The sequence below is a fragment of the Serinus canaria genome, chromosome 23 (assembly GCF_022539315.1).
Source record: "Serinus canaria isolate serCan28SL12 chromosome 23, serCan2020, whole genome shotgun sequence".
NCBI classification, from domain to species: Eukaryota; Metazoa; Chordata; class Aves; order Passeriformes; family Fringillidae; genus Serinus; species Serinus canaria.
This window is the reverse complement of record NC_066336.1, coordinates 4,153,624-4,168,364: the sequence shown is the minus strand read 5'-3', so window position 1 is coordinate 4,168,364 and position 14,741 is coordinate 4,153,624. Positions and strand designations below refer to the sequence as shown.

Below are 14,741 nucleotides of genomic sequence, written 5' to 3'. Positions count from 1 at the left end.
GAGATTCCCAAGCATTCCTACCCAGACAGAATCTGGAGATTCCCAAGCATTCCCACCCAGACAGAATCTGGAGATTCTGGAACACCAGCACGGATTCCCACTGGATTTCCCAGAGGAGCAGCAGCTGCCTCTGCCCCTGGCCCTTCAGAGGCAGAGTGCACCTTTCTCCAGGATCCCTGCTCCAGCAGAACCAGCCCTGGCCCTGCAGGAGGGCTGAGCCACAATTCCAGTGGCACTGCTGCCAGCCCCCTGACCCACAGGGTGTCAGGCTGTGCTCTGCCTCTGCCAGGGTTGGTTCAGTTCACTGCACTGTTCATTTTATCCTTTTATTTCCTTCCCTAGTAAAGAACTGTTATTCCTGCTCCCATATTTTTGCCTGAGAGCCCCTAATTTAAAATTTATAACAATCCAGAGTGTGGGGGTTCATTTTCTCTATTTCAGGGGAGGCTCCTGCCTTCCTTAGCAGACTCTGGTTTCCAAACCCAGACGCTTACTCTGATTCCTGTGGCTCAGGTGGACAGACACCCACTAAAATTTCACAGCCCAGCCTTGGCAGACTCGATGTTTGGGGGGAGAAACTTAAAAATGTGTTTTCATTGCTAAGAATTATGCAAAAGAACTTCTCACAGGAGCTCTGCTCCACAACTGCAAAGGCAGAGCTGCAAAATTCATTTCAAGCATCAAAATTTTACTTTGGACTTGATCTCACTCAGCCAACCTGGCTCCCTTTTCCTGCCTTTGGGAATATAATATATCTGCTATTTATATATAATAAAATATAAAATATAATATACAATGTATATGTATAATTTATACTATATAATATATATATGAAATATATGTATAATATAGAATATATGTATAATATAATATAACATAATATAACATAACATAACATAACATAACATAACATAACATAACATAACATAACATAACATAACATAACATAACATAACATAACATAACATAACATAACATAACATAATATAATATAATATAATATAATATAATATAATATATATAATATAATATAATATAATATAATATAATATAATCTAATATCATATAATATAATGTGGATTATATATAAATATATATAGTATATATATAATATGTTATAACATATATTTATTATATAATGGAATGTATAAATATATCAATACATTTCTGCAAAAAATTGGGGAATTTACAGGAAATTTTCCTGATTTTGGTGAATTTTTCACTTGGTTGCTGAAATTATTGGAAGATGAAAAAAGTGAACTGTATTAATATACAATATAGATACTAGATTAATAGATAATACATTATATTAATGTATATAATATTAATGATCTATATTGTATATTAATATGGGATTGTATATCATTATATGCAATATATCATTTGGAATAAATGTTCCAAACAGCTCAAGGAGACCTTAAATACCCCAGGAATTCATGCAGGGGAGTTGTTACCCATGAAAAAATCCATATCTCCATCCTGCAAAGCATCCACTGCACACACATTGTCATGGAAACAGGACTCAGGTCTGATTTAAAGGATCAGAGCAAGGGGGAAGAAAAAGGGCAGGACTGAACCCAAAAAAAAGGCCCAAATAAAAACCCTCCCAGCTGGCCTCAATCTTCCTCTGCAAAGCCCAGAATTCCATAAAAATCAGAGTTCCAGGGGCTGCCCAACCTGGACAGGCCCAACCCACCCTGACCCTTCCCCAAGCTGCCAAAACTTTCCCTTCCCATCTCATTTCTACACAAAAAGAAAAAAATCAGGATATCCCTGCTCTGCTCCCTGCTCTGCTCCAAGGCTGCCCCTGGAATTTCCAGGGGGAATTTCAGGGCTCCAACTGCTGCTCTCACAAACTGCTCCAGGGCTTTGCTGTGCTCTGCTCCACTGCCCTTGCAGCAGAACATGGATTTTTCTGTAAAATATCCAAATTCCAGCTGCTTTGGGTCTGCTCATGCAGAATTACAAATGTACAACAGGAATTTGACTCCCAGGAATTTTTTGGTTTTTTTTCCCTTAGCAGCCACCAGCTCCTGAGGACACAAAATCCCATTATTGAAATGCTGGGAGATGGTTTGGGATTAAACCACCAGGGCTTGGATGGGAATTCCCATCAGAACACAATTAATGGGATTATTGTAGGGAATAAATAAATTTTTTCCTCCCATTCTGTGCTCCTGGTTTAGTTTTATAGGATGAGAGTTGGCACTGAGGAGGGGGTAAAAACAGTATTCATTATTGTAAGGTATTTTAAGTGGAAAGAAAAAGATTCCTCTGGTTTAGTTTAGAGCATTAAATTTATAAATATATAAGAAAATGTCTGGGATGTGAATTCCAGGAGAGTCTGGGACCTGGGTCTCTGTCCAGGACACTCTGGACAAACACAAATCCAACAATTTCTGACACAGCCTGTGGAACAAACTGCTCCCATTTCCCTGGATAATTCTGGAACAAACTCTCTGTCAGTTCCATTCAGATTTTGGACACTCCTGGCCTTCAAATCCTGTTTGTTTCCCTCACAATGAGCAGGGCTTTATGTAATTTTTGACCTGAAAGGAGAATTCCAGGTCCTGGTAAATCCAGGGTGGCTCCAACATCCCTGAGCTCCAGCCAAGCACTGAAGGGGTTAAAATCTGCAGGGGTTGGGGGGGGAAATTCACAGAATTCAATGACACAGCATTGGGAAAAAAACCAAAATTCCAGCAGCAAAACACTCTGGAAGGGATGGAGGGGTTGGGAAGAGGCTGAGGCAGGAGATGCTCCCAAATCCAGGATAAATGGACGTGGATTTGTACATTTTTGAAAACCCACCAGAAGGAAGGAAAAAGGGGAGGGAAATGAGAGGAAAAGAAAGATTCCCTCAAATCTGCTTCCAGCCTCGTCACAAATGGACATTTCCCAGTTCATTCTGGGAAATTCAAATCCCTTCCTCCAACCAGGAGATGGAATTTCCACACTCCCAGAGGGAAAGTCAGATAAAAATTCCAGTTAAATTCCAGATGAACCACGGTAATAAATAAGTAATTTAAGGACAAATCCTTCCTAAAAACCATCAGGGTTAGAAACAAAAAGGGAAAACTGCTCTGGGCTCAGTTCTGGGCTCTGAATGGGTGATTTGGAACCCGTTTCCCCAAGCTTTTTTTACCCAGCCTCTTTCTTTCCCCCTCAGCTTTTGTGCAAAGCTGAAAATATCCAGCCGTGCCACGCTGCCTGTTTGTGGAATAACAGCAGGGCTGCCAAGTTCCCCTCCCTCCATTCTGCACTGCTCACTGCCCATTCCCAGGCAGAAATCTGAGTTTTCTCTCCTTTTTTTTCTCTACTTTGGCTCCAGCAGCTCTCTGGAGTTGGATGAGATCGTGTTTTTTCCCCCCCTCAGGTTGAAAAGTGCTCCCAGCATTTTGTGGGATTTGTTGGGATCACAAATATCTGGATGTGGAGGGTTGATCCAGCAGAGGAGAAACAGCTGGATTTACATCTGTTAATGGGTGGGTTTAATACAAATGGAATAATTCAGCATCAAAATGGGAAAAATTCAGGCATCAAAATGGGACAAATTCAGCACCAAAATGGGACAAATTCAGGCATCAAAATTGGAAAAATTCAACACGAAAATGGGAAAAATTCAGGCATCAAAATGGGACAAATTCAGCACCAAAATGGGACAAATTCAGGCATCAAAATTGGAAAAATTCAGGCATCAAAATTGGAAAAATTCAGCATCAAAATGGGACAAATTCAGCATCAAAATGGGACAAATTCAGGCACGAAAATGGGCCATATTCAGCACCAAAATGGACCAAATTCAAGCAATAAAACTGGAGAAATTCAGCACCAGAATGGGACAAATTTAAGCACCAAAATGGGAAAAATTCAAGCAATAAAACTGGACAAATTAAACACCAAAATGTGCCAAATTCAAGCACCAAAATGGGCCAAGGTCAAGCAGTAAAATTGGACAAGATCAGCATGAAAATGGACCAAGTTCAGCACCAAAATAGGAGAAATTCAAGCAATAAAACTGGACAAATTAAACACCAAAATGTGCCAAATTCAAGCAATAAATGGGCCAAATTCAGCACCAAAATAGGAAAAATTCAAGCAATAAAAACTGGACAAATTAAGCCCCAAAATGGGAACAATTTAAGCCCCAAAATGGGAACAATTTAAGCCCAAAATGGGCCAAATTCGAGCTCCAGAGCTCCCTCAGAGCTGTTTTTTCCCTCTCCTCCCTCACCCAGCAGCTCCTTCACTGCAAGTGTCACTTGAATTTGCTTAAATGCTTTAATAGAGCCTCCTCTTTGATTGGGCTCATTTGCATATGCAAATCACACGCCAATAGGAGACACTTAATATTCCCTCGACTTCATTTAGGGCTGCAGCGAGCGCGGGTCAATATCTGAGGGAGGGGGGCTGGGGGCTGAGTCAGCAAATGCTAATTAGCTCTGCTGCTTCCAAGCCTTAAAATCAATTAGTGGGATATTAAAGCAGACTGGCTGGGAGCTCGTTGAAGTAATAAAAATCTTTTGTGTGGCTAAAAAGGGAAAAAAAAAAATAAAAAAAGAAAAGAAAAGAAAAGAACAGGGAGGTTTGAATCTTCCTTCCCTGGAGAGTCTGGGATGTTGGTGGGGAGAAAATCATCCAGCCCTGGGATGTGGCTGTGCTGGGCTGGATTGGGGGGAAAAGCAGGAAAATCCTAATTTCACATGGATTTAAATAGGATTTTTCCCTCTGTCTTCATTGGAACAATGGGAGCAGCAGGAGGAATAGTGGGAGCAGCACATCCACAGCATCAAACCCACACTGGGAGGGGAAAAGCAGAAAAATCCCAAATTCACACAGATTTCAGTGGGATTTTTCCTCTGCCCTCACTGGAGCAATGGAACACTCAGGGACCTGGCTGTGCTGGGCTGGATTGGGGGAAAAAGCAGGAAAATCCCAAATTCACCTGGATTTAAATGGGATTTTTCCCTCTGTCTTCATTGGAACAATGGGAGCAGCAGGAGGAATAGTGGGAGCAGCACATCCACAGCATCAAACCCTGATTGGGAGGGGAAAAGCAGAAAAATCCCAAATTCACACAGATTTCAGTGGGATTTTTCCTCTGCTCTCGTTGGAACAATGGGAACAGCAGGAGGAATAATGGGATCAGAATATTCACAGCCACCAAACCCCACTCTGGGAGGGAAAAGGAGGAAAATCCCAAATCCACACAGATTTAAATGGGATTTTTCCCTCTGCCTTCATTGGAGCAATGGGAACACTCAGGGACAGCAGGAGCAGCACATCCACAGCCACCAAACCCTGATTGGGAGGGGAAAAGCAGGAAAATCCCAAATTCACATGGATTTAAATGGGATTTTTCCCTCTGTCCTTGCTGGAACATTGGGAGCAGCAGGAGGAACAGTGGGAGCAGCACATCCACAGCATCAAACCCCAGCGTCCAAGAACCCCTGGTGATTCCTGCTCTCTGCCATTCCCAGGACAGGGATTCCAGGATTTCACAGCTCCAAAAATCCCACTGAGCACTCCAGGAGCAACAGCACGAGCTGAATCCTGGGCTCTAAAAATCTGAATCCTGAGCTTTGGAAATCTGAATCCTGAGCTTTGGAAATCTGAATCCTGGGATTGGAAATCTGAACTCTGGGATTGGAAATCTGAACTCTGGGATTGGAAATCTGAACTCTGGGATTGGAAATCTGAATCCTGGGATTGGAAATCTGAATCCTGGGATTGGAAATCTGAATCCTGGGATTGGAAATCTGAACTCTGGGATTGGAAATCTGAATCCTGAGCTTTTCTTTCCCTGCTGATGTGCTGTGCTCACTGGTGCAGCCCCCAGGAGCTGCAGCACCGAGCTCAGCCCATCCTGCACCTCAGGAAATCCACTGGATCCACCCCAATATTTACCCATTATTATTATTATTATTATTATTATTATTATTATTATTATTATTATTATTATTATTATTATTATTATTAACAACAACAACAACAACAACAACAACAACAACAACAACAACAAAACAACAACAATAACAACAACAATAATAATATATTTACCCCTTTTTTATATCTATATTTTTATCCCTCCTCTACAGACAGATTTATAAACTGTGTCCTGCCAAGGATATAAATGAAAATAAACTTTGGGATTGCCCCAAAGTTGGATTTGGGAATTCTTTTCCAGCCCAAACCCTTCCAAATTGTGTTTTCCCTGAAATCCCTTTTTATTTGTCACCTCTGCTCCAACCCAGCACCCAGAGGTGGTGATTCCATAATAATTAATTTACTTTAATCATTTAATAATAATTAATAATTATTTAATAATTTTAATCTTCTTTTTAATCATTTAATCTTCTTTTATCCCTTCATTAGTGCCCCAATGAACCACCTGCTCTGCATCCCCTGCTTGATTTTTATTATTTCTGTGGAATTTGGGTCACTTTTCCTCTCACTGCCTCAAATTTGCCTGATTTTTTGGAGTGAATTCCTCAGGTGTGAGGCAGCAAGGAGAGGAATTAATTCCCTTTGCAGTCCAGCCTCACACATCTTCAAAACCAAAACCAAAAAAGGGCATTTTTAACATTTTTAGGAGATTTTTTTTCACAGATGAGGCTGTCAAGATTCACATCCCAGTCAGATTTAAGTGGGATTATTTATAACTGCCTCCAAAAATTCTGCAGCTGAAAGGAAATTCAGGACTCCACAGCTGGGAAAAAAGAAAAAAAATCCTTTAGTGAGAGAGGAAGGAAAAATCCCCCAGTCTGAGGGTGAGCTGGGCTAATTAGGAAATCATGGTGGATTCAAGGGACAGTAAACAGGGGAAGAAAACTAATTTGGGGATGCTCAAAGCATGAGAGCATTTAATTTCAATATTTTCTAGAGAAGCCGTGCTGAAAGGGAGCTCCCTGAGCTGCTGGGGCTTCCTGAGAGCTCCTAAGGGGAGAAATCACCTTGAGATCGTGGAATGGAACTGGAATCCTCTGTGTCCTCCCCAAATTCTCTGTGTCCTCCCCAAATCCTCTCTGCTCTCCCCAAATCCTCTCTGCTTTCCCCAAATCCTCCCAGTTATCCCAAATTCTCTCTGTTTTCCCCAAATTCTCCCAGTTCTCCCCAAATCCTCTCTCTGTTCACCCCAAACCCTCCCAGTTCTCCCCAAATCCTCTCACTTCTCCCCAAATCCTCTCTCTGTTCATCCCAAACCCTCTCAGTTCTCCCCAAATTCTCTCTGTTCCCCCCAAATCCCCTCAGTTCTCCCAAATCCTCTCTGTTCTCCCCAAACCCTCTCTCAGTTCCTCCCAAATCCTCCCAGTTCTCCCCAAACCCTCTCAGTTCCCACCAAACCCTCTCTGTTCCCCCCAAATCCCCTCAGTTCTCCCCAAATCCTCTCTGTTCTCCCCAAACCCTCTCTTAGTTCCTCCCAAATCCTCCCAGTTCTCCCTAAATCCTCTCTCTCCCCCCAAACCCTCCCAGTTCTCCCCAAATCCTCTCTCTGTTCACCCCAAATCCTCCCAGTTCTCCCCAAATTCTCTGTGTTCTCCCCAACTCCTCCCAGTTCTCCCAAACCCTCCCAGTTCCCCCCAGCCCTCTCTGCTCCCCAAGGAAAAGCTGCCAGGATTTCCCCCCCTGCTCCTGCCCACACCAGCCCCTAAATCCAGCCTTGTGCTGCTCCCAGGATCTCTCCTCTCCCAGACGGGATTTGGGGGATCCATTCCCACTTTTTTTGGGGTGTTGCTGCTGCTCTTCTCCCTTTTCCCAGCTGGAGCTGGGATCAGCTGGAGTTCTTGGTGGCTTTGGGGACTCAGGGAGGGAGGTTTTGGTCTAAAGGTTGCCCAGAGGAGCTTCTGGGTTTGGTGGGCTGAGATTGTCCTTGGTGGAGGAAAAGCCAAAGCAAACAAAGGCAATCAAACTAAAAACCACAAACCCAAACCAAACTAAAAACCACAAATTCAAATAAACGAAAATCCCACAAACCCAAATGAACAAAAATCCCACAAACCCAAATGAACTAAAACCCAAAAATCCAAATAAACTAAAATCCCACAAACCCAAATGAACTAAATCCCAAAAATCCCACTGAAAGTCCCACAACCACATGAAGAACAAATCCCACAAACCCACAATGAAGACAATCCCACAACCCAAATGAACCAAAAATCCCACAATCCCAAATGTGAGAAAGTCCCACAAACCACAAAACTAAATCCCACAAACCCAAATGAACTAAAACCCAAAAATCCAAATGAAGTCCCACAAACCCAAATAAAAAAAAAAATCCCACAAATCCAAATGAAGAAAATCCCACAAACCCAAATGAACAAAAATCCCACAAACCCAAATGAACTAAAACCCAAAAATTCAAATAAAGTAAAATCCCACAAACCCAAATGAAGTCAAATCCCAGAAACCCAAATGAAGAAAATCCCACAAATCCAAATAAACTAAAATCCAAAAATCCAAATAAAGTAAAATCCCAAAAATCCAAATAAACTAAAATCCCACAAACCCAAATAAACTAAAACCCCACAACCCAAACCAGATATCCTGGGGTATGGGGATTTTGGAAGGGGTTTTGAATGAGCTGCAGACAGGAGTTCTGAGTTTTTAGATGATGTGATTTGTTTTTCTTCTCTTCTCTGGGCTCCCATTTCACAGCCCGGGTCAGGAGCTTACAAGACCCTCAGTGACAGGATGTTTGAAGGATTTTATTATTATTATTATTATTATTATTATTATTATTATTATTATTATTATTATTGTTGTTGTTGTTGTTGTTGTTGTTGTTGTTGTTGTTGTTGTTGCTGATATAATAAAACACTGCAAATAAGGCTATTTCCATTTTTGACCCAATCCCTAAGGATATTTACATTTTTGACCCAATCCTTAAGGATTCATTTGACCACAATTTCCTTGACCCAATCCTTAAGATGTTTCCATTTTGACCCAATCCCTAGGATATTCCATTTGACCCAATCCTTAAGGTGATCATTTTGCCCACTATTCCATTTTGACCCAATCCTTAAGGAGTTTATTTACCCACCTATTTCTTTTGACCCAATCCTTAGGGATATTTATATTTTTGACCCAATCCTTAAATATTCCACCTAATGGACCCACGCTGCAGGGTTGGCCAGTCATGCTATGGACACAAACCTACAGCTCTGCATTCTAAACTCCTTGTTACCTCTGTAATTAATTACCTCTGTAATTAATATTATTTTTCTATATCCTAAACTCTAAAACTCTAAATTTGCCTCTTCTCACCTTAACAATCTCTGCTTTAAACTGTAAATTTTCATTGCCAGCCCCTCATTTTGGGAGCCTTTTCCAAAGCCTCAGATCAAATCCTGGCTTTAATCCTAAACTTTGGCTCACAGGCCCCAAGTTCTGAGGGTTCCCTGCATTTTGGAATCCAGCACCCAAGGACTTGAAGCAGCAGCCCAAACTGCATTTATCACCCCTTCAGCCTAAATTAACACCCAAAATGAGAATAATTTGCTTTGGGGCAGGCTCAGGGTGGTGTTTCACAAGGCAGCCCCTCTGCCACCCTCAGAACCAACCTCTGATTTCCAGCAAGGCTCTCTCTGTCACTCTGGCTCAGGTTAAGTTTTAAATACATTGATTTTCCCCCCTCAGTTTCAGCTTTGAAAGCTCCTAATCAGCAGTCAAACAAAGCTGGGAGTGACTAAAGGGCAGCCCTGGCTCCAGCCTTGTACAACACCTCCTGCAGCCTGGGGGTGATGAGAGAACGTTACAAAGTGCACCAGGAGCCGTGTGTAAATGCCAGAAAATGAACTGGAAATGTCAGCAAAGTGCAAAAGGGAAGGCAAATCCTCCGTGCCAGGGTTTGGGAGTGCCTCACACAGACTGACAGGGGTTCCAGCACAGGGGCTGCACATGGGCAAATCCGAAACAAACTGGGAAAATCTGGGGGGAAAAGCAGTTTGGGAAATGGATTGGCCTTTCAGCCCAACGGGTGCTGAGCTCACCTGGCCTAAAATCTTCATTTGTCCCAAAATCCTCACCTGTCCCAAAACCCTGACCTGTCCCAAAATCCTTCACCTGGCCCAAAATCCTTCACCTGTCCTGACACCCTCACCTGTCCCGACATCCTCACCTGTCCCGACATCCTCACCTGTCCCGACATCCTCACCTGTCCCGACATCCTCAGCAGCTCCAAAACCTTCACCTGTCCCAAAATCCTCACCTGTCCTGACATCCTCAGCTGCTCCAAAAGTTTCACTTGTCCCAAAATCCTCACCTGTCCCAAAATCCTCACCCGTCCCAAAATCCTTCACCTGTCCTGACATCCTCACCTGTCCCAAAACTTTCACCTGTCCCCAAAGCTTCACCTGTCCTGACATCCTCAGCTGCTCCAAAAGCTTCACTTGTCCCCAAATCCTCACCTGTTCCAACATTCTCACCTGCCCAAAAAGCTTCACCAGTCCCAATATCCTCACTTGTCCCAAAATCCTCACCTGCCCCAAAACCTTCACCTGCCCCAAAACCTTCACCTGTCCCAACATCCTCAGCTGCTCCAAAAGCTTCACCTGTCCTAAAACCTTCACCTATCCCCAAATCTTCACCTGTCCCAACATCTTTACCTGTCCTGACATCCTCACCTGTCCCAAAAGCTTCACCTGTCCCAGCAGGTATCTCAGGGAATTCAGCCAGAGCACACTTTTAACAAAAAACCAAAGCACCCCCACTCTGCTGGAGGAACCACCAATGAAATGCTGATGAAGGAGATGCAGTTACCCCACCAGAGAGCAGAGATGTGCAGACACTGGTGCAGATGACATTTCCCACTGCCCAGGCCCAGCTCAGGTGAGACCCCAGCCCCTCCCAGACTCACCCTCGTAGCTGGCCTGGAAGCCTTGGGCACTCACGGCGTAGTCACTGACGAGCCACAGGGACAGCACCAGGCCAGTGCTGACGATGGGAGCAGGCAGCTGGAATCCTGTCAGCCTGCAAATGACACACACCAGGTCAGCCCCAGGTGGGAAAAACCAACAGTGAGGTCACATTCACCAGGGAAACCCACACAAGGTCAGCCCCAGCAAGAAAAACCCACAGTGAGGTCACATTCACCAGGGAAACCCACACAAGGTCAGCCCCAGCAAGAAAAACCCACAGTGAGGTCACATTCACCAGGGAAACCCACACAAGGTCACACTCATAGGGAAAAACCCACAAAAGGTCAGCCCCAGCAGGAAAACCCACACAAGGTCACATTCACCAGGAAAACCCACAGCCAGGTCAGCCCCACCAGTAAAAGCCCACACGAGGTCAGCCCCACATGGGAAAAACCCACACGAGGTCACATTCACCAGGGAAACCCACACAAGATCAGCCCCACTTAGGAAAACCCACATGAGCTCACGTTGACCAGGAAAACCCACAGCCAGGTCAGACCCACCTGGGAAAACCCACAGTGAGGTCACACTCATAGGGAAAAACCCACACAAGGTCAGCCCCACCTGGGAAATCCACACAAGGTCAGACCCACTTGGGAAAACCCACACAAGGTCACATTTACCAGGGAAACCCACAGCCAGTCAGACCCACCTGGGAAACCCACACGAGGTCAGCCCCACCAGGAAAACCCACAGCCAGGTCAGACCCACTTGGGAAAACCCACACAAGGTCACACTCATAGGGAAAAACCCACAGCCAGGTCAGCCTCAGCAGGGAAACCCACACAAGGTCAGCCCCACCAGAAAAATCCACACAAGGTCAGCCCCAGCAAGAAAAACCCACACAAGGTCACACCACTGCCCTACAAAACCCCACAGAGAGGTCAACCTCAGCAGGAAAAACCCATACAAGGTCAACCTCAGCAGATAAAATCCACAGCGAGGTGGCACACCTGGAAAAACTCACAGCCAGGTCATACTCATCACTGCCCTGGAAAAACCCACAGCCAGGTCATACTCATCACTGCCCTACAAAAACCCACAGCCAGGTCAGCCCCACTAGGAAAAACCCACAGTGAGGTCACAGTCACCACAAAAAACCCACACACGGTCAACCTCAGCACTTCTGACCTGGAAAAAACCCACAGTGAGGTCACACTCAACAGGAAAAAACCCACACAAGGTCAGTCCCACCTGGGAAACCCACACAAGGTCACACTCACCAAGAAAACCCACAGCAAGGTGACACTCAGCATTGCCCCACAAAAACCCACAAGGTCACACTCATCACTTCTGACCTGGCAAAAAAACCCCACAAGGTCACACTCACCAGGAAAAACCCCAGTGAGGTCACACCCAACCAAGAACACCCCTACAAGGTCACACTCACCAGGAAAAACCCCAGTGAGGTCACACCCAACCAAGAACACCCCCACAAGGTCACACTCACCAGGAAAAACCCACACAAGGTCAGTCCCACCTGGGAAACCCACACAAGGTCACACTCACTTCTTCCCCACCAGAACCAGCAATGGGGCTGATCCCATCACACTCCTGCAGGAGCTCAGAGCTCCAGAACGTCTGGGACAGCCCGAGAGCAACAAATCCTGGGCTGTTCCCACCTTCTCCCTGCCCACAGGAGCTGCCCCTGTAATTTTCCACAGTTTTCCACAGGTTTTCTCCACTCCTGTGGTTCTTCACTGCTCCTGTCCCAAAGCCCTCCCTGCTTCACACCCTGGTCACCAACACCTGCCCTGGGACACTCCACAAAGCCAGCCCTGGGATGCTGGAGCAGAATCCACCCCATGGGACAGAGGTTTTGGGGTGCTGAGTGAGCCCAGGGCTTTGCTCAATAATGCTTAAAATATTTTGAGAACCTTGGAGTAAAAATCTGACTGAAGTGTTCTACAAACTGCACTAAAGTGAACCCAAAAAACAGGCAAAAAATGGATATTAACAACTAATTAAAGCCTTCAGTGTGGTGCCTCCAGAGTGTTTGACATGGAAAAGGCTGGAAGGTTCTGGGAATCCTCCCCAGCCCAGCACCAGGACAAGGATGGGGGTACAAGGATGTACCAAAGGATGGTTCCCACATCCTCCCTGAAGTAAAAATCCAAGCTCACAGCCAGGAAATCCCTGCACCAGAGGGTCTGGGAGCTGCTCTGCAGGAATTCCCAGGACATGGGCACAAAGCAGAGTGAAGAGCAGAAAGAAAATCAAATTGGACAAATCCAGAACTCCCAGCTGCTCCCCTCATGGGCTCACAGCTAAATGACAACTGATTTTCTAATAAAAACCTGTTTATTACTGATTCTCATTAATCCCAAACACAAACCCCTGGTGCTGAGCCATCCCCAGAGCAGCTTGTTGACCAAAATGACATTTTTACAACTTCCAAACCTCCTTCCACGTGGCCAAGGAGATTCCTGGCCAGATTTCCAGTTTGAAGGAATGCCAGGGTGGGCTCCTGCTGGGGCCAGGAATTCAGGATCCATCCCTGAGCTGCCCCAAACCTTCAGGAGCAGCAGGAGCTGCAGGAATTTGGTATCATTTGGGATCAAGAGTGCTCAAGGGATCACAAGGGCAGGAGCAGCACGAGATAAACAAGAAAAAAAAGAGAATTTAAAGCTTCTTACAAGACACTCTGAGGTTTATCCCGTGTTCAGCAGCCAGACTTTGTGCCAGGGGGGAAAGGATCACCAGGATACAAAGCTCTCTGCCCCTTTAGGAAATACCTGTAAATGTCATTTCATTCAGCCTGGAAGAGAGGAATTTCCTCTCTTCACAGGGAATGAAAAGGCACCCACAGAACAAACCCAAATTTTGGAGGGGGGTTTAAATTTAAATTTTAATTTCTCTGAGCACCCAGCCCAAGCAATTCCTGCTCAAAGCCATCACCAGCCCCTGAGACAGGGAGGGAACCTCCTCCTCTTCTCTCTGCCTCTCATTGAGCAAACCTAAATATTATTTCACACACTTTTGAGCTCTGAGTGATGAGAGCTGACAGGCTCTGCCTGAGAACTTTATTGAAGCAAAATTCCCAGTTTTTGGCAGAGCTCACAGAGTTGCCAGCCCATGATTTAAGTTTTAATGTCAGCACAGCAGCACTGACCAGCCCTCAGCATAAAACCCACGCTCTGGACAAGCTGGAAGGACAATTGCTCCTGTTTATTAACCAGAGCTTCCAGGAGCCAGAAGGATTCTGGTTTTAACTGTGCTGAGTGGAAGTGTCATTGTTTTTATTAATTAATTTGGCAGTTTAATTAGAGTGGCCTGCTGAAACATCCATGCACTTAAAAAAAAAAAAAAATCCAGGAAATGCCTGGAGCAGCTTTAATAAAAGCAGAACCTGCTGATTTATCTTCCCCTGATCAGCCCATGCCATCACCCAGGAGTTTTTTAGTGCCTTTCATTACCCAGAGTGGATCTGCTCCCTCTGAGCTGAGCTCTTTGCATCGTGGATTCTGCTCACAGCCCCTGTGCTAAGAGGGGAGAACACTCTGCAGATGTTGCTTTTAATTCAGGGCAACAGGAACATGTCCTTTACCTGTAAGGAAGAGCTGCTGTCCCCCAGGAGTCACAGGAATTAAGTGTTACCTGAAACAACACTGCCCTGCAGCATTTATTCCAACACAGCTGCTGTTTTCTACTAACAGGGCTTTAAAAGAGAAGTTCCTGTGCACGAGGGCATGAAATTGTCACTGAGCTTGTTCTGAGAGCCCACACTGGCTGGAGAGAGAATTTAAAGGGGAACTTCTAGAAATTGGTAACTGAGCTTGTTCTCAGAGCCCACATTGACTGGAGACACAATTTTCAGGAGAATCT

General features: G+C 44.8%; 1 protein-coding gene across 1 annotated transcript in view; it reads right to left on the bottom strand.

Moving 5' to 3' along the window:
- Positions 1-14,741, bottom strand: part of CSMD2 (CUB and Sushi multiple domains 2) — a 238,452-nt gene that overhangs the window by 188,369 nt on the left and 35,342 nt on the right. The window contains 1 exon segment of the mRNA XM_050983373.1: positions 10,856-10,968. Coding sequence (XP_050839330.1) covers positions 10,856-10,968 — 113 coding nt within the window.